Source organism: Asterias rubens, chromosome 9 (genome assembly GCF_902459465.1).
Source record: "Asterias rubens chromosome 9, eAstRub1.3, whole genome shotgun sequence".
NCBI lineage: Eukaryota > Metazoa > Echinodermata > Asteroidea > Forcipulatida > Asteriidae > Asterias > Asterias rubens.
Window position 1 is genome coordinate 17,490 of NC_047070.1, and position 20,100 is coordinate 37,589.

The 20,100-nt window shown below is 35.9% G+C and overlaps 1 protein-coding gene across 2 annotated transcripts in view; it reads left to right on the forward strand.

The window, feature by feature from the left end:
- Positions 1-20,100, forward strand: part of LOC117295165 (regulator of G-protein signaling 12-like) — a 35,849-nt gene that overhangs the window by 13,708 nt on the left and 2,041 nt on the right. Inside the window, exons 4-18 of one of the 2 annotated variants that reach the window (XM_033777737.1) lie at positions 952-973; positions 1,788-1,951; positions 2,947-3,033; positions 3,171-3,317; positions 3,524-3,742; positions 9,456-9,552; positions 10,207-10,260; positions 11,520-11,584; positions 11,992-12,156; positions 12,947-12,970; positions 14,127-14,200; positions 18,382-18,505; positions 18,831-18,921; positions 19,404-19,555; positions 19,724-19,865. In XM_033777737.1, coding sequence (XP_033633628.1) covers positions 952-973; positions 1,788-1,951; positions 2,947-3,033; positions 3,171-3,317; positions 3,524-3,742; positions 9,456-9,552; positions 10,207-10,260; positions 11,520-11,584; positions 11,992-12,156; positions 12,947-12,970; positions 14,127-14,200; positions 18,382-18,505; positions 18,831-18,921; positions 19,404-19,555; positions 19,724-19,865 — 1,627 coding nt within the window. The remainder of the gene's footprint in view (positions 1-951; positions 974-1,787; positions 1,952-2,946; positions 3,034-3,170; positions 3,318-3,523; positions 3,743-9,455; positions 9,553-10,206; positions 10,261-11,519; positions 11,585-11,991; positions 12,157-12,946; positions 12,971-14,126; positions 14,201-18,381; positions 18,506-18,830; positions 18,922-19,403; positions 19,556-19,723; positions 19,866-20,100) is intronic. The other variant, XM_033777738.1, reaches the window with a different exon arrangement.

The following is a 20,100-nucleotide window of genomic DNA, read 5'->3' on the forward strand; positions in this document are numbered from 1 at the left end:
TTCTTGTATCATTTCTCAACATTTTGTTATCTTGCAAATGGCCCGTTCTTGTGGGTTTCTACACATACCCCACTAATATTTCTTATGGTGGAGCATCAAATTGTTGAGCTGAGGTAAAAAGTAAAACAGTGCCCATGAGTGCTTTTCAGAGATTTGCCAGAGCTAGGGCTTCACAGTCAAACAGTGGAACAAAGCTTCTCGCGGTCCGAGTAAGTATATTATGCATACACTGAGTATGGTGGTTGGTGGAAGGTTGTCACTCATTGAGTACAACTACCTAAAGTGTCATTTTATGCTAACTGTAAACCATGTCATGTAATACTGTATTATGGCAGTCTTCCAGTTGTTGGAAAAGTTACACTAGTACATGGCACTTTACAGTTACACTAATGTCTACATGTACATGTATTCGTCAAGTAAGTGTTCACTTTTGAAAGACAAGACAGTTAACCTGTGATGTTGTACAATACATTGTATCTTGTAAACCTAATACTATGTGATCAATAAAAAAATGTAATTTGTATTATAATTGTTGGCTTATATACATTCATGAAATGCTGATGTTGGGAAATGCAAAATTGTATCGACAACACATTTTTAATGATTAACAATGTACGTATGTATTGTTCTCTGTTAATCTGTTAACTATTTGTTTGTTTGTTTGTTTGTTTGTTTATTTTTAGGGTTTTTTCCTGTATGAAGCACTGTATACTCCGTGCTTTCCTAAATCCTACACAATGTACATGTTAGAAACCAATTCAACTCTCTAAAGGCACATTACTTGGATGAGATTCAAATTGACATATTTCATGGGAAGGGTCTATTGTTCAGGTGGAAAACAAGGAAGTTGTCTTAATTATAGTTTGCAATCATACATGTACATTATGCTCATCATAAACTTCTCTAAACATTTCATTGACTCATTATTGTATTGTATTTTTGTCTCAACAGTCACTGGCAGCTTCAGATGGAGGTAAGTTGTTCTCTGTCATTTTCTTGCCTCATGCGCATTGTGCGGCGCATTGAAACTTGTGGATTAGTGATTTTCTGTCCATTTTCTACCAGTAACCTTTTTGCACTTGGTAAACAATTTGTGTTCTTTGTTTGTTTGATGTGAAGCAAGCATCAGACAAACATTGCAAGAAAATGGGAAATTGTTCAGTTCAACCGAACCTGTGCAATTCAAACTGCTTTGGACTTAAAGGTACAGCAATTAAAAGATTACATGAGTAATATTATGTGAATATAATGTGATGTCCTTGATTTATGACTGACATGTTCATCATTGTTTTAACTATGATTTCCACAATAAAAGGGTACATTTAAGTGTGTTTTAATTCTTGTATTAATTATTTAACAAATTAATTGTGGCTTCTTTATATAGCGCACATGTTTGTCACCCACTGACGCTCTCGGCGCTGTAACATACAGTATTTCCTGCAAGATGTGGGACAATGTTTGAATTATGAGACCTAATTGTGATGTTTTACAAGGTGCTGTCGTGCAATTTGCTGCCGATCAGACCACTGGGTTCTTTTACATGCGTTACATAACACATGGGACCAATGGCTTAACGTCCCATCCGAAGGACGAAGCAATTGTTAAGTTTCTTGCTTAAGGAGACAAGTGTCAAGGCTGGGGACTCGAACCCACACTCTTCCACAATAAAATCTTTTAGGACGTTAAGTAGTGTTTATGCACAAACATAAAGCACATTTTACAGCTTGCATCCAACTATTTATTTGTACCCAGTCATAATGAAACATTTCTTTGTATTCTGTCAACAGAACTGGATTCACCAGAAGCAGATGTATCAGTCAAGAGTGATGGAAATCGGTCCAATCCAAACCTACTTCAGATTAATGATGGACAAGAAGTTGGTAGAGTTTCAAGTTGGGCTGTCAGCTTTGAGCGTCTGTTACAGGATGAGCTTGGTCTGGACTGCTTCACGGTAAATTATGCACAGGATATGATATTATATTATATAACACCCTAAGCAAACTGTCTCTAGGTTAGTCAAGATTGCTTCACATGGTGCTATTTTACTGTTGCACAACTTAAAAATATATTAGCACCACAAAAATCATTAGTAATCAAAGAATTGACATTTTGCTCCATTGCAATCAATGCAGTTGTGGCTATGTGGCTGAACTGTATTGCTACTGTATTGCTCTGTCATGTTCATTAGCCTGTTGGACTATGTGCAACTGTGCTACATTTCCCCCACCATAAGGCCACATGCTTTGTATACTTTTACCAAGTTCTAGATAATCTAGGATTCATGCACTTTGTATTTATTGTAGTGACAAAAAAACTGATTTTATCATAAACAAAATATAACATTTTCATGAACATAGACATTGTGAGAATAGTGAGTGGTTAGAGGTTGCTTGCATACAATTTGTGTGATTTAAATCACAAATCTTATTTGTAAATTTGTCTTTTTGTTCACACCCTAAAGCCTTCAATTAAAATTTGACCAAAAACATATGATTTGTATCTCAAGATTGTGCCTTATAAACCTGTTGTCAAAGGACATGGCATTATCTACTTCAAAGTTGGTGTGTTCATTGCTCCGGGATCCCCAAGTAGCCCATATTCATGCCATTGTATCAGACCACCTTGGTCAAATGTCAAGGTCATTGTGGCAACAAAAAAATGTTGTCCAAGTCATAACTAAGGAACGACTTTGAATAACAACTCCAAACTTGGTGTGTTGATTTGCCTTGGAATCCCCATATAGCCTATTGTTTTGGACCACCCATGTCATATGTCAAGAAACAGACTGGCTTGCAGTGAATTTTTGTGTACCAAACACAACTTTTCTTGTTATTTAACAGTCGGTTACATCTCTGCTGAATTGATGTGTATTTGGGAAAATGATATGTTCAAATGATTATAACTGTTTGTTCTTCTCTTTCACATTCCCTTTACATTTTATAACAGAAATTTCTCAAGAGGGAATTCAGTGAAGAAAACATAATGTTTTGGATTGCTTGTGAGACAATGAGTAAGATGACAAGTAAATCAGAGGTAAGTCACTTATCTTTGTCCCTCAAAAGAAACATTTACTTCAACGGTACAAAGGAAAAGAAAATCCCCACCAATGATGATAGTTTGTCAAATTTTCAACAATAGTTGTTGATCCTTTTGTTTGTATTTGCATGCAGTTAAAGCGTATGGCTGATCACATCTACAGTAAACACCTGGCTGATGAAGCCTCCATGCCAGTCAATTTAGACAGCAGCTGTCGATTGAAAGTAGTCCAAGCCCTCAAGAGTCCAACACCAGAGATGTTTAAAGTTCAGCAGCAACAGGTTAGTTATCATAAATACAATGTGAGAAATATTTATAGAATAACATGCGCCTTTTTCTGGACACTTGGTACATGGTGATTCATCAGAAAAAACAGCCTTGTGTTGTACCAGCTTTTCAAGGCTTGCTAATAGTTTATACCAAATTGGCAGTTCTCACAAGTATTTAGTTTTTGACCAGAAAATGCCTTTTCTTTTATCCAAAACAGATCTTCAAACTGATGAAATATGACAGTTATTCTCGCTTCCTGAAGAGCAAAGTTTATCAAGACTGTCTCTTGGCTGAAATGGCGGGAAACCCTCTCCCCATATCTGTTAGCCGCGAACGGAGTGATGGAACTTCTACTGGAAGTGTTAGCAGTGTTGATGACACCTCTGAAGATAGTAAGAAAGGGGCACAACAAGGTCAAAAGGGAAATAAGAAAAAGGTGAGACAATCTATGGGTGCTGAGGAATGCTTTCCATCTTAAGTGACTTCCATCTCCCCCTCATGCTATTTTGCTCACTTTCTGACACACATGTCTCTCACTTTCTGACATGAAATGATTTATGCTTCATTGATAATCATATCTTTCACTTTCTGACATAGACTGATGTGTGCTTCATTAAAAATCATGTCTCTCACTTTCTGACATGAAATGATTTATGCTCTATTGAAAATCATATCTCTCACTTTCTGACATAGACTAATGTGTGCTCCGTTGAAACTCTCATTTTATGTACTAAATCAAATGTAAGTGCTTGGCAAACTGGTGGTTGTTCATAATCATAGTGATTGGTTTGCTTTCAGTTTGTTCTTGTGAAACATGTACTTCTTGTTGTGGTGATGTAATTTGTAGCATATTTCTTGGGTACATGTGCATGGGTGACTGCAGTGTTTCTCTTATGTATAGTGACCTTTGCATACATGCATGTAGTAAGAACATCTACAGCATTTCATTGGCACATGGCGCTCATCTTTAAACAAAATCATTTTAGTCTGTTTTACATGTTACATTTCATAAAGGGGTAGTTTATGATCCAAAGAAAATACAGAAAAAGTAGGTGAAATATTGCACTTGAAAATGATACAAACAATTATTGGGAATATACATCTTTCTTTGTCAACATTAACTGTCAGCATTTTCCATATGGTGTGTAAAGGTATCTTGGTATATCTAACATTATAACAATCTGAATTCTTTACTTATTCATTGTTGTGTAAAGGAATAAATATATATGCATGAGTGACTGCATACAACCCTTGCATATTGCGCAACACTGCTGTTATGCTTATGTTACATCCATGATTTTACGCACCAACATTTGCTTCTGTTGAATTGATCTGCCTCTTTTCAACTCGGCGAGGGCACTGTTTGTTAGTGTGACAACATAATGCAAGGGGTCGTTTGTTTTACTCATGTATAGTTACACAGTTATCTTTGGATCTTTGCATTTTATAGTACCTGTACGTTTCAGCATTTCATTGGCATAACTATTTTATTTCACATAAACACTAAAATGGCAAAACTTTTTGTTTTAAATGTTGCCGTATTAGGTTAGTTTTCTATAAAAAGGAACTACAGTAAATGTAGGGCAAATGTTGCACTTAATATTGTACCCAAAATACATAGTTGGTACCATAAATCTTTCTTTTTCAGCATTAACTGTGAGCCTTTACCATGGTGTTGTGTTAAGAAATAATGATATCTAACATGTCTAACAAGCTGACATTTTTACTAAAATTCATTCTTGTGTAATGGTAAATAGATAAAGAAAATACCCAGACATTAAAAAAATGTAACTGTGGCTTGTTAGCAGCTGCTATTGACCTCTTTAACTGACCTCTGACCTGGTTTCTTTCTGGTTATGGTCGGGTCTTAAGCTGACATTGATCTGCAGCTGCTAGTGACCTCTTGTACTGACCTCTGACATGGCTTCTGTCTGGGGATGGTCTGATCTTAAGCTGACATTGATCTGCAGCTGCTAGTGACCTCTTGTACTGAATTTAGACACGGCTTCTGTCTGGCTATGGTGTGGTCAATTTGAAAGGAGACTTGTTAAAATGTATGTGCGACACCTACATTTGTAAATTGCACACTTAGTATAATACACTGCTAAAATTGATGGTAGGTGAATCAGGTGGCAGACAGTGTTGCCATGATTTTCAAGCATGTACACCATGCATTGTTACTAATACTTCAACATTCTTCATGAAGTCATTTTAGTCAAGTTTAATGATTCTTAAATATATAAGAAATAAAGGTCAATCTTTAAGCAGGAATATTTAAAGTACATGAAATGTACATTGAACATGTGTTGTTGTCTGTTGTTTTCAGCGTTTGGGTCTGCGAAAATCCTCTTCAAAATTTTACGCTTGATGATCATCCTGCCCAGATCAACACAATTAAACATTATTTTGTTTGCTGGATTTGCTTAACACTTGTTTGGTAGAAGGGAGCCTATAGTATGTTCTCAGTTCACATATAATAACTGTACTTGTCCTTGCCTGGTTCTGTACTTAAATTTGTCCACTTCTCGATTTAAGTGACAAGGTATTTTGGTCTTGTGATTTTTCTCATTAATAATTGGAGTAATAAAAAGCTTTTATATAGTGCCAAAATCCGCCTAAAAAGACATTCAAAATACATGTAGTTTGTATGGTTGAAACATTGTAGAGCCAGAAGCATGTCAATGAAAGGCACTATTAATTGTAAAAATGTCCAGCTACCTGTACAAATCTAGATTTTATCAGTTCATCCTACAATTTAAAGTAGTTCTTTTCCCTTTTAAAATTTATTGTGAATTATATTGTTCATGTAGTGTCCTACCATAATTGGAGTTTGTTTTGCTTGAAATAATTTAAAGGACATGTACATGTAGGAACATTACATATGACAAGCACATAATATACAGTTGTAGATAAAGTAAAATTTAAAAAATAAATTGGGAAGTGATTATTATAAATTACCTTTCGTACCACATGAGGTGATATTGAATAATGTCAATATGTGCAAAATTAATATGATAAATAGTTGTGAATTTCTTGAATTTGTAATTATGCTTTATGTAATTAATCTCTAATTGTTGGTTTAACATTGTCCTTTCACATGGAATGTTGTTTCTACATTGAGTGTGCCTGATAATTAATATTTGTAAATCTGAACTTGCTACTCTTTTACCTTAGTTGTGTGTGTTCATTTTACCACAAATCCTTTATGAATAAAGTATATGTTTTATACACTTACTGCCTTTTTTCAGTATTTTATGGTATGTATTTTAGGTTTTTGTTTTTTCAAGATTCATTAACTAAATTCACTGAATTCGTCTCGTTAAATGTTTGTTTTTGTTTTTATTATCTTAAATTTATAACTTACTCATGCTTGTTCATGCACCTTGTACAATTTTCAAAAAACCAGTATCCCTAACCCCTGTAGTATCCTTTGTCTACACCCTCATCTATCCACCATGACTGAATTAAATTTGAACATGTAGACCAACTTCTATAGAAACCACAGCCTCTCTACAATACAGGTACATGTACATACAACTCTCTCTTTTTACTTTCTTTTCTGTATGTTTTCATTCTAGTCTCCTTATTCAGTCAGTTTAGTTTTGTCTTCCTTGTTTATGTGTGATGGATCTCAGGGTACCAGATAAGCAGCCAAATAAACAGTATCAATGTGTAAAACAGTACATGTTGAATATATGACAAAAATCACCTTTAAGCAACTCAGCAACTCCAGGAATATCAATGCAAAATAAAATGACCTTGAACTTTGTACTGAGTCCATTAAGCACAGTATGTACACTTGTATGTCCAGATATTGCTCTTTAATTCTATTGGTTGTTTGTAAAGGAAACTATAAGGGTCCGTATTCTTGAAACTGAAACCTCTGGAAAATAGTTTAGTTGATACATTGGAGTAATGGCTCCAAGTATTGAGGGGTGGTACTGCCTACAGATCGTTATCATGGGGATTTCCTGTCATTTAAGGAAGTTGTGCATTGTAATTCTTGTCATCGAGCTAAAATCATTATGGTTTCATCACTTTTTGGAGAGTTTACCTTGTCAACTTTAAAACACAGGAAATGCTCCAGGTAATCATTGGTTAGCTGTGGAAGGTTGTGAGCCATGTCGGTACATGTAGAATAGTTCAAGGAGTTGTGGTGACCAGTTAAACAGGAAATGCTCCAGATAACCACTGGCCATATGAACATATGAAGATGTATTAACTTTCTAAATAGGGATTACTCCAGATACACATTGGTTCATGACTTGCACGCAAGTATAACATATTTTCAGTTATGTAGGAAATGCTCCAGACTGCGATTGGCTAAATAACAATTGGTATCTAATAAAGTTAAGAGGTACTTTATGGGGCTTTTAGTTTATTTTGACAATTTTATTTTGGTCCTGGCTGTGTAATAGTTTTATTACTATCTATTAGTTAGTACATTTGCTTTATAGAGAAAGTTTTGATTTTGTATTAGATTCTTTAACACTAATACCCCAAGTTCAATATTATGTCTGATGAAAAATTTGTTTTTGAAACCAATACTTCTCAGTATTTGTATTCTTCCGTATGATGCCTTGTAAACCAATTCAATTTTTAGAAACCCCAAATATCAGTTCACTTCTGCAGTAACCAGCATGCACACATTGAGAGCGCCAACTATACTAGCTATGGCAACCATGATCAACACCTATACCAAATGGTTTCCAATAGCATGAAACCGGGAAAGAGGTTAACACAAACTAAAGATTGACATACTACATGTTGCGATTTTAACAATCAAAGAGAGTGGCAAACACAATCTGAAGGAGAAGTGATCACTTTGTGGAAGAGTCCATCAACTACATTCTGCAACTTTAAAAACCAAAGAAAGAGGCAAACACAAACTGAAGCTTGATCAGAAGTGATCACATTGTGAGCAAGTCATCCAACTACATCCAACAACGTTTACAACTCAAGAGAGAGGATAACACAAACTGAAGCTTGCATCAACAGTGATGACATTGTGAGCAAGTCCATCAACTACATCCTACAATGTTAGCCCTTCAAGAGAGAGGAAACACAAACTGAAGCTTGATCAGTAGTTATCACATTGTGAGCAAGTCATCCAACTACATCCAACAACTTTAACAACTCAAGAAAGAGGAATACACAAACTGAAGCTTGATCAGAAGTGATGACATTGTGAGCAAGTCATCCAACTACACCCAACAATTTTAACAACTCAAGAAAGAGGAAAACACAAACTGAAGCTTGATCAGAAGTGATCACATTGTGAGCAAGTCCATTAACTATATCCAACAACTTTAACAACTCAAGAAAGAGGAATACACAAACTGAAGCTTGATCAGAAGTGATGACATTGTGAGCAAGTCATCCAACTACATCCATGACATCCAACAACTTTAACAACTCAAGAAAGAGGAAAACACAAACTAAAGCTTGATCAGAAGTGATCACATTGTGAGCAAGTCATCCAACTACATCCAACAGCTTTAACAACTCAAGAAAGAGGAATACACAAACTAAAGCTTGATCAGAAGTGATGACATTGTGAGCAAGTCATCCAACTACATCCAACAACTTTAACAACTCAAGAAAGAGGAATACACAAACTAAAGCTTGATCAGAAGTGATGACATTGTGAGCAAGTCCATTAACTATATCCAACAACTTTAACAACTCAAGAAAGAGGAATACACAAACTGAAGCTTGATCAGAAGTTATCACATTGTGAGCAAGTCATCCAACTACTTCCAACAACTTTAACAACTCAAGAAAGAGGAAAACACAAACTCAAGCTTGCATCAGAAGTGATCCCTTTGTGGAAGAGTCCACCAACTACATCCTACAACATTTAAACTCAAGAAAGAGGAAAAAATCATCTGAATCTTGCAACAGCAGCAAATACTACTTTGCCCAGATGAATGTTAACAATGTTTATTTACAACTATCACAAGTGATGATGAGTTGTTTTAACAGCAAGGCAATTCAGGGAAGCAGACATGAAACTTATCTGGCCATTGAAAAGCTATTCACAAGACAACATTAGCCAATAATTATATTGCCCATTTATTTTTAACTTTTCTTGTGCATTAACGTGGTTTGTAAATGTATCACAAGCTTTTTCATTGTACATTTTGCAGTATCAACTATGGAAGACAACAAAGTCATACAGCTTAGAAGTAAATGAAGAAAGCCCTGACAAGAAGCGTAAATCATTGCTACCGTGGATAAATCGAGGTAAAAACCAAAGCAGCTGAATGTGCTTACCCGAGTTGTAATATGCCTGTGATTATTTTCACAGAACTCGGGTAAGTACTGAGTATACAGTGCTTTAAACACACATCGATGTATATGGTGAAAAACCAAAATGAATATTCTTTATCCCCGATGCAAATTTAACATCTATTAAATCGTTGCGGTATCCGCAGCTAAACATAGGATTCGAACTGCCTCTAGCCACCGGGCAATCTCAGCGGTCTAGTTGGTATGACACTGCTCTAGAATTGCAAGGGTCATGGGTTTGAATCCCACCCGAGTAATATGCCTGCTATTATTTTCACAGAACTCGGGTAAGTACTGAGTATACAGTGCTAAACGCACATCGGTGTATATGGGTAAAAACCAAAATGAATATTCTTTATCCCCGATGCAACTTTAACATCTATAAAATTTATATTACACAGCTCCATTTCATGATTTTAACTTCATGATTGCATATTTCAGTTGATTTAAAAGATGACTTTTTCAATTAACATCAAGTCAAACAAAAACGTTCTACTTACTTGTTGGTGAGTTTTTTGTTTGGTAACTTTGAGGTTTGGGGTGTGTAACAGAATTGCATGAAAGCAACGCTCCTACTTAAAATATATACATGTATGCTATTTATTGCAGCTAAGGTGACAAAGAAAGTCAGCAGAGATATGGATACAGCAGCTAAAGAATCAGGTATTAAGTCATGACTGGGGGAGCTGTGTTATTTATTAGCTGTTTCGTAGCGAAGCGCAGCGAAACAGCTCTTGTTTTTGTTAAAGGTTTTTTTAGCTGTTTCGTAGCGAAGCGCAGCGAAACAGCTCTTGTTTTTGGTAAAGTTTTTGTTATTATTTATTTATTTTTTTATTTTTTTATTTGTCTGTTTCAGTACTCGCAATTTTTTGCATGGTTCCCAAAAAGCAATTGCAATGAAACTTTCAGGGATTGAAGGTTATGGAGCAATAATGATCCTATAGGGAGGATGTCAGTATGACGTCATCACTGGCCACGTGAAGTCATCTTAAAGGTGTTTTATGTTAAATGTTTGAAAATACATATCAAATCAGCCAAACGGGACCGTAGGTTTCTGTTTGCGGGATGTGGTAGGGATAAATTAGGTCTTCATTTTGTTTCGTGTGCATGACCTCACATGACCTCTACTTCCGGTTGAAACGGGCAAAAAAACGGAACTGCCCTGTAACTAAAAAGTGGTAAAAGTTATGAAGTTGCTTTTCAAGGACGTAAGTGTCTAGCAAGGGTGGGCAGTTAAAAAAAAATATTGATGACGTCACGAATTGCAACAGCGCCCTCTAGCGGCAGGTTGAAAACTCTTCAAAATAGACTTTTTGAAGATGTCTGTGGTGAAGTTTCTGGTAATCACTTTAACTGTCAGGCAGCCATCATATGTGTGAAGTTTCAGATCAATGACGTCATGGGGGGTCACGTGAAGCGGCCTTAAAGGTGCACTTTTTGAACTAATATAACTCCCTAAGTAATTATGCGATCATGTTGAAACTTGGTAGGTTGTTGGATATTGACAAGTTCTTGTGGACTGTGAAATGACGTCATGATGACGTCATCACATGATTTGTTATGATTTTTTCCATTTTTGCACCTTTAAGTCATAAAATGCTATCCGAACATGGTATAATCCAAATTATTTTTTTAAATAGGCTGGATTGGTCATAACTATTTTGATGCTAAGAGAATTTCAAGTTTAGTGGACAAAAATTGAAAATTCTTAACGAAACAGCTCTGCATTTGTGCACAAATGTAATTATGTCTAGTTTGAATTTGTATATATTCTGAAATCTGGGTAGGTTCTGAAAGTGCCAGGCCTGTGTTCGGAGACTATATCTTAAAACTCCAACAAAACTTTTATCATGTCCATTATAAAAGATTTTTTTTTTCATTTTTTTTTTTTTTCATTTTATTTTGTTTAACTCATTTCCAAGACACAAAGTGTAAAACATCAGTAGGCGATAAAGATCTGACAACGGCCACAAACATGAATGCAAAGGTAAAGTTACATTCCTTCATGTTGTTTTCCTGAGTGCACATTTTACTTTGAATTGATTTATAAAGGCCCTGCATTACTGTTGAATAAGAAAGGATAATGAGTTCACATTTCATGGTCATTGTCATGGTCACTGATATGGTAAACAGTTTCTGTTTTATATACATGAGGACATGACACTTTTAGGGGTCTACAATTGCTGGTCCTAATTGCCTCTACTTGTCGCATTTTAATATTACTATGTTTATTAGTTTTGCTCATTTTAGAAGTATACATTGAAATATTTTAATGCATTTTTACCTTCAGACTATTACAAGCTATCATATAATGGATGTAACTGTACGTTATGGTGACTCTTCAAGTTTTTTTTTCATAGTTTGAATCTTTGAACCTGCGTTTGTTGTTGCTAGGCTATACCTGTTGAGGGGACGTGTCGTCTTGTTTTCCCAAACAATGATGTGGTAGTGCTACCAGCGAGGGCAGGCTTTACTGTGCGTGATATATTGTCACCTCATCTTCAAGTAAGACAACTGAGCTTCCAGTCAGTTGAGGCATTCCTTACTGATTCCAAAGAGGTAAGTGATTAGTGCTATTTCAACCAAGTGGTTGATCTGTGTTTACCAATTCAGTCTTGTAAGCAGTGTTGAAATATGGGCGTGACACATGAGCTTGCACCTGTGCTCATAAGACAGTTTCTTCATTCATATTGGTCGAGAGCAACGGCCGGGACAGTTGTGCCACATCACGCGCGACGCGCACAGCATTCCCTTATAAGAAGTTGTTTACCCGAGGGCTGAGGAGGGCCTTATCATTTCAGAGCTGGAGGAGTGTTGTGTTGAAAGAAATCATCGACTAATTATAATTTTTGCATTTTTTTTACTTTTTGACCAAAAGTGTTTATGTTTTTTGACCAAAAATGTATTTATGAATGGGAATCAAAGTGTGTTGAATCGGTTTTCAACTAGTGGTTTAAACCCGCCGAGGCCTGGTTCTTGATAATTTACCTCGACTTTGTGTCGGTAAAATTATCAAGAACCAGGCCTCTTGGGATTAAACCACTATTTGAAAACCTCTTCACCATTCCCTTAATAATAATATTGGATGTTTTTTTGGGGGGGGGATACAAGAATATATTGCACTCGCTATGACAATATTGCACTCGTCTACGACTCGTGCAATATTGTCATAGCTCGTGCAATATATTCTTGTATCCCCCTCAAAGCCATCCAATATTGTATAATTATATAGAATGTAGTAATTGACAAAGGTATCACTTTTAGAAGATGGTAAACTTAAATGGAATAATGAACATTTTAGTGTACTTGGTATGTTAACAGTTTTATGAATTTCCATCATTTTTAACAGTCTTATCCCAAAGGAAGGAAAAAGGTATAATGATATTGTTGTGTTTGTCTTTTACTTTTCTGGATTGATGCTTGGTGGCATGCTTATCAAAGGCATATTTGGCTTATATATTACTTTTTCACACAGTAAAAATAAATTCAATGGCAAGTTTTCAATGCTGATAACTTGTAAAGAATTACTTGAGATCAAACTTGCTACATGATTGGTTTTATCCAGGGTTCAAAGTTGCTGCTCTTTGCATATTTTTTTTGTATCCTTTTTGTTTTGTTTACACATTTAGTTGCATGCTTCAATATTTTCTGTTGTCTTTTTTTCATTAGCTTGCTTTTAAGTTTTAATGTGCTCGCTTTTATTCTATGAAATGAACCCAAATGAATTGTTGGTACATTGTTGGGTGAAATCATGCAATGGAAAAAATTATGGCAGTGAAGACCTACATATTGGGTTTGGCATGATTTGAAAAAAATGAGCCAATTTAGTTTAGAGGTTACTTCACAATGAACCAATTCACATACAAACTCAATTTGTTTGTGAAAGTTTGAAAAAAAAATTAATAGGAAAAATGCTTTTGGACAATTTGCTTGTGTATAGCATTGTACACTTTTAAATGTAAAATGATTCGTTAATGTTATTACGATTTGATGAGTGGCAGTCACTGTTGTAGAAAACAACCTGTATCCTCTGTAAAAAATGGATCAGCACTAGCCAGTCAAGTTGTAACAATTTGAAATTGTAGAGCTATAATTATTTTAATCAGGTTTTTATTTTGAGACAGTGGTAGTCTCATGAATATAAAGCATGTTTTCAGATGGCATTGCATGTAAGCCATGCTGACAATGAGAACCCACTGATGGACTTGGCCTTATTGTCATTACAAATAATCTGTATCTTCCTAATAGTAGCGCAACACAATATGTTCATGTACCAATTAATGTTTCTACTGCTATTGTAATTTATTATACCATTGATGTTTTAATCAGTCAGCGTGACAGGAATGTATGCCTAAACTTTACAGTTCACTTCAAAGGGAAATTAGTTACCTTAATCATCTCATTCACTGTACTTCATGGAATATCTCCTTATGAGTTTACAATTAACCACATTTCCATACATGATATATCAGGTAAATTATAAAGGTGTCATTTTATTGCAGTCAAACTTATGTTTGTTATGTTGACAGATTGTTGACTTCAAGCAAGACATGAGTGACATGGCAGGAGCTGAAATCATTGTTGAGCAACGAGTGGTTTTCAAGTAAGTTTGTATACATTGAGTTATTCCATTTTTTTATTTCTATTTTCGATGTGTATTTTAAACCACCTTTTAAAGGAGCAGATGTAAACAAGCTTTCCATGATCAAAAGTCGAACACTATACCCAGTCTCCAAAGTTACAGAACCACAAACCCCAGTGTGGGGCACATTCCCTGTGTGTCAGTGTAGTGTTTTCTGGTATTTGATAAAAATGTATGACAAATTGTAAGGGATTTATCCTAAGACGCATTCCGACCAACAAACTTTTCTATATCTTATATCACTGCACCAAGAATTAGATCTTAACTTGCTGAGAACTTCAGACAATCTCATTACTTTACTTAAATCCTACCTGTTTTCAAGATCTTTCCATATGGTGCTAGGAGCAATGAATGTCAAATTGGTGCATTATCATATCATGTTTAACAAATAATTGATTGACTAAGGTAGCAATTTAGGAAAATCTTAAAACACGTTCATAAATACCTCAGACAGTTTCGCTTTTCCTATTGGTGGAGAGCGCGTCACGTGGGTGTGTATAAACCTTTGTTTATGACCAGTAAAAAGTGTTGAAACATGGGCGTGACACGCGAGCTTGCATCTGTTCTTATAAGACAGTTTCATCATTCCTATTGGTCGAGAGCAACGGCTGAAACAGTTGTGCCACATCACGCGATACGCACGACGTGCACAGCATTCCCTTATAAGGAGTTGTTTACGCGAGAACGGCGGAGGGTTTTACAATTTCATAGCTGGAGGGGTGTTGTGTTTAAAGAAATCATTGAACAATTCTAATTTTTGCATTTATTTAACTTTTTGACTAAAAAGTGTTGATGTTTTTGACCGAAAAGGTATTTATGAATGGGAATCAAAGTGTGTTGAATCGGTTTTCAACTAGTGTTTTAAACCCGTCGATGCCTGGTTCTTAATAATTTACCTCGACTTCGTCTCAATAAAGTTATCAAGAACCAGGCCTCGTTGGGATTAAGCCACTAGTTGAAAACATCTTCACCACACATTGTTTCCCTTATTTTAATCTAGGATGGATTTTCTTTTGTCCAAAAGGATTTGGGTACTTTTTGTAACACAAAACACAATGTCCACAGATCTATACTATTCAAAGCGTAACCCGCGCTATCTTGGATTGAAAATTAGAAGGTCCAGTGGCATGGCACCCTTGTGGAATCCAACACGGTTGTGTCCTTACAGACGTCGGGTTGCAAGTCTACAAAACCCTGAACCTAACTCCCTCTTACGAGTTGTCTGATTGGCTGGAGTCACGAGCGATATCTCCTTACATGTGTGGTTGTCTGGTTTTGATATGGGCCACCTGTTGGTCGAAGGGGGAAGCCATAGGCTGCACACAGAGTCACCTTTGTGGTTGTCTGGTTTTGATATGGGCCACCTGTTGGTCTAAGGGGGGAAGCTGTATAGGCTGCACACAGAGCCACCTCTTTAGGTTTGAAGTGGGTGGCAACCTCGGATTGATGTTTCGCAGAGGGGTAAAGGCATTGTGTATATACCATTTTGTACAGGGGGGTTTAATTTTGCGTGTTAAATAAAAGACATTAGGCTTTAATACATGCATCTGTTACATATGTGTTTATTACAATTAAGTCACTACCCAACTTTCCAACTTTCCAGCATTTTTTAAACGCATCAAACAGCAACCCATTGTTGTGAAACTTTATTTGCTCCATTTAGCTCTGCACCATTAGTGGTACAGTCCATGTCATCCCCCACACACAGAACGTATACACGCAAAAGTTGAAACATTTTCAAAAAGAAAGTAAATACATCACTGATTCTTTTCATATACATTGTATAGGTTTTGCCAGTTAAACCTACAAAAGAGTACATGAAATCACCGTTTAAGAATAGTATGCTTTCATAGTTACAAACTTTCTGAAACATCAACTGCTGTTTTGAAGCTGTAAACGAACATTCCATTCAAAGTTAGTGAAGCAACAAAATTGTTAGAACGTAGTCAGGACTCAGGATGTAGACTTTGCCAAATCCGTTTTGTACTAAGCAATCGGCCGTCGGGTTTCGTTATCGAACGAGCCCTCATGTGCAGCTGAATCAAGTACTTTTTACGAATTTCTCCATACAAAATTAACCAAACTGGCCTACAAACCCTTAAAACAACAAGGCAAATGTTTTCTAAAAGTGAATTAAGTGAGAGGATGTAGGGGTAGCTGGCATACAAACCCTCAAAATAACTAGGCAAATGTTTTCTGAAAGTGAATTAAGTGAGAGAATATAAAAGTAGTTATTAAAGACCAATAAAATTATCGATTCTATTATTTTAGTTTCTAGAGGGTTCCACAGATAATAATGATAACATATAAAATTGGATGTTTTATCAGGGGATATCGTCACGCGGGGCGCACGCCCCGGCGGATGTTGACCAGAAAGTTTACATGAGAATTAATTGATATGAGAATAAACTAAAAATGAATGAGGCCGACGCTCTGTTACTCCCAAAAGCGGTGGTAAAAACAGTAGATTAGATGTTGCACAGCAACTCGCTTTATTTGGTGCTCAGACAACTTTGTATGTGCGTTGGACGTACACTCAATAAATCACGATGAATGGGCCTTAGATTCTAAAATCGTGTACACGTCATTGGAAACAAAGCAAAAATCATTCAACAGTTATAGCAACCAATCATTAAATATATTTAATTTCAATACAATTTTGCAGAAAATGACTTTGTCGTTAAGGTGCATACCAACTGGCACGTTTTTTTTTATCTGCTGTATACCAGAACTTCCTCGAAGCTTCCTTATTCAGTCAGATAAACTCCGCGGCTATTAGTGGCTGTGATTATGAGTTTGTTTTAAAAGCGGGTACCACTTTCATACAAGCCTTTTTAGTCGGATTTCTCCTTTGCTATTAGCAACGGTGATAATTGTTGAGGGGGAGACCAGACTTAGACCACTCAAATCCGTGGCTATCGGTGACTATGGATTTGTTGTTAAGGGAACCAAATACCACTGCTGATTCAAAATTCAGCGTGTTATACATTGTCCGATTGGCCCATCTCCATATAAATTTACCAAACTGGACGTACAGACCCTCAAAATAACAAAGCAAATGTTTCACAAAGTTCGTAACTATAATGAAAGCAGTTTGGGCGAGACTCAGGATGTACATTTTGCCAAGTGTAACTGAATTATACCAAATGTGCTCAACACAATAAAATAAGTGTGTCATTGGAGCAGTGTACGTGCTATATTTTTAGTCAACTAAGCATTATTACCCTTGCAGTCATCTTAGCTGGGAAATACTCAGTGCAGTGGATAAAATTGACACAATGACAAAAGCCGATTGAATTAAAACTATGCGTAAAAGAGGCGAACATAATCCACATTACGGATAATGCGTTGGCCCGCTCGATCAACACTAAAATATTACGAAATACCCTACATATCATGCCAAGTACCATCATTGCCAAGTATACCCATCCCCAATATTAAAGCTCAATTCCAGAAACAAACACCAATTCCTTTAGTTGGAGAACGCAAGAGAGAAGGTGAGGAGGGGAGGCGACGCGTTGCGACGTTTCACAATTAAGTTGTGCACGCTCAACAATTAATTTTTATAAAAATACAACATATATGACAGATTTCCATACCGGTTATAAGTACAATTTCTAATCCAATCCTACGAAATGATTATTACCTGTAAGAATACCTCCCTTGCCCCCACATTACCTTTTACAACATTTGTATACTAGAATCCTCCTCATCTAGCGGGGTGCCGCGCCAAGCGCGGTATCCCGCTAGTTTACATTAAACTTACACTGTTTGAAGATAATGGTAGTAGAAAGCTTACCTTAAAATAATTATTACTTGCAAAACTTTGTAAGTTAAATTGGTTAAATGTGTCCTACAAAAAGTACCGAGACCCTTTAAACAAAAAGACAATTAGGAAAGAAATTTAATCTTTGATAAAACATTGCTACAGTATACTGAGGTGCAGACAACTTACTTGATACATGTAGGTTGAAGTACTGAACTTATAAATTTACTTTATAAACTAGCTATTACATGGAGATAGTAGAGTATGATAAAGCTAGTAATGTAGTCTTACACTTTGTGCCTAAACGATTAAATCTGCTCTGTTTTACCAATCTAAAACTGCCTGTTTTTGCTTATGGATTAATTTTCACTAACAGGATTGAGCTGCCAAGTCACAGAGTAATTGGAGTGAAATCTAAACCATGTAAGAAGCTGATTGAGGTTTTACTGCCAGTTACCTACAAGTACAACCTTCAACTAGATACTCTAGTTGTACATCTGGTAACTACTTTCTCTTCAATGATTCATTGTTTGATATTATATAGGCCTAATGTAACATACGCATGATATCTACATCACACAATATTAAATCAGTCGATTATAGTTTAAGATAAGTCAGGAAGAGGTTTATGTAACTTAATTTTCAAACATTATTACAGGTATGTAAGCGGCTCAGTAATGATTGGGTCCAATTCACACTCATTGGTTACTTTAACATTATATGAATAATAATCGTTCTAGAATGATACAAACAGTTTTTAATAAGCCAATAATAATATAAATTGAAACCAATAACTAACTTTCTAATGGGTGTTTTTTTTTTCAGAGTAACTCCCCAGTACCTTTTGACTTGGATATAACAGTGGCATCTTTGGATGGTCAGAGGATATTGATTGAGACTCTGGAACAGTACGGTGGTGAGTAAAGATCCAAATAATGGTCAATGTTCAAACACAAATAATACACCGAAAACAGCAACTTGAAAAAACAAGTTAATATTATTCAACCACGATTTCAATAATAGAGAAATATTCAATCATTTAGAGATTCATCTTGTATTTTTATATCTCTCTTTTTTTAATTCCTATTTGCTGTTAGTATATATACATTTGTTGTTTGCTTATCTGCTTATTGTAGGTTTTTATGTGTGTTTTCTCTTTGTATTATATTATGTAGCTGATTTTAATATATGTGTACAGCACTTTGAGGCGTTGCATAAGGCCCATTATAAATGTTCTTTTATTCTAGTTATTAATTATTGCCAGACTATTGTCATTAGGAAAATGACCTTTCTGGCGAAATACTTACTTTATCAGATATTTATTTTATAATTAGCCATGAGGTAGTTGCTTCACTTCATTAGAACAGAGTATTCTAAAGTTTGATATTTTATTTGCAGCTGGACATTACAACGCCCAGGCTAGAGTGGATCCAAGTACAACAGATATAAATGCTCCTCCACTTCACAAATCAGCATCTGCAGAGAGCTTCATTCCAAACAGTCATGCAAGAACATCACAAACTGTTCATCTGCAACGACGCTTATCAGAGGTGACTTTATTTTCTAGAATTAGGCTTATGTGTTTCGTTGGTTTGTGATTGTTTTGCTTGGGTGTTTGTGGCCCATCACATACAAAGTTAACTCGAGTCATCTTTAAATCTTTGTAGGAATCTTACAAATTTCCATAATACATATATACATTTTTTTTTTTTTTCCAGAATGGTGCAAATTTGAAAGAAGTAGGTTCCGCATGTGGAGTAGGAAATCAAGCAGTAACCTTGAGACCAAGTATCTCAGAGACCTCTGTGTCCAGAGGTTCCCAGAACAGGCAATACAGAATTACAAACCATGATGCTGAAGGTAAGGCAGACTGAAGACTCACAACACCATAAACTGGCTCTTTTCAGAGCCAACACTCACCCAAAGAGATTTACACGTGGCTGTACCCGCAAGTTTACCATTTTTTGTTTCTAGTTTCTTCTTATTTTTCCTCACCATGCAAAGCTTAACAAGTGTTCTGTTAATTTTTTCACATTGTGACTGTGTGCCCAGTACGTACAATAACACAAGTAAGATTTGAAATATATTATATGAT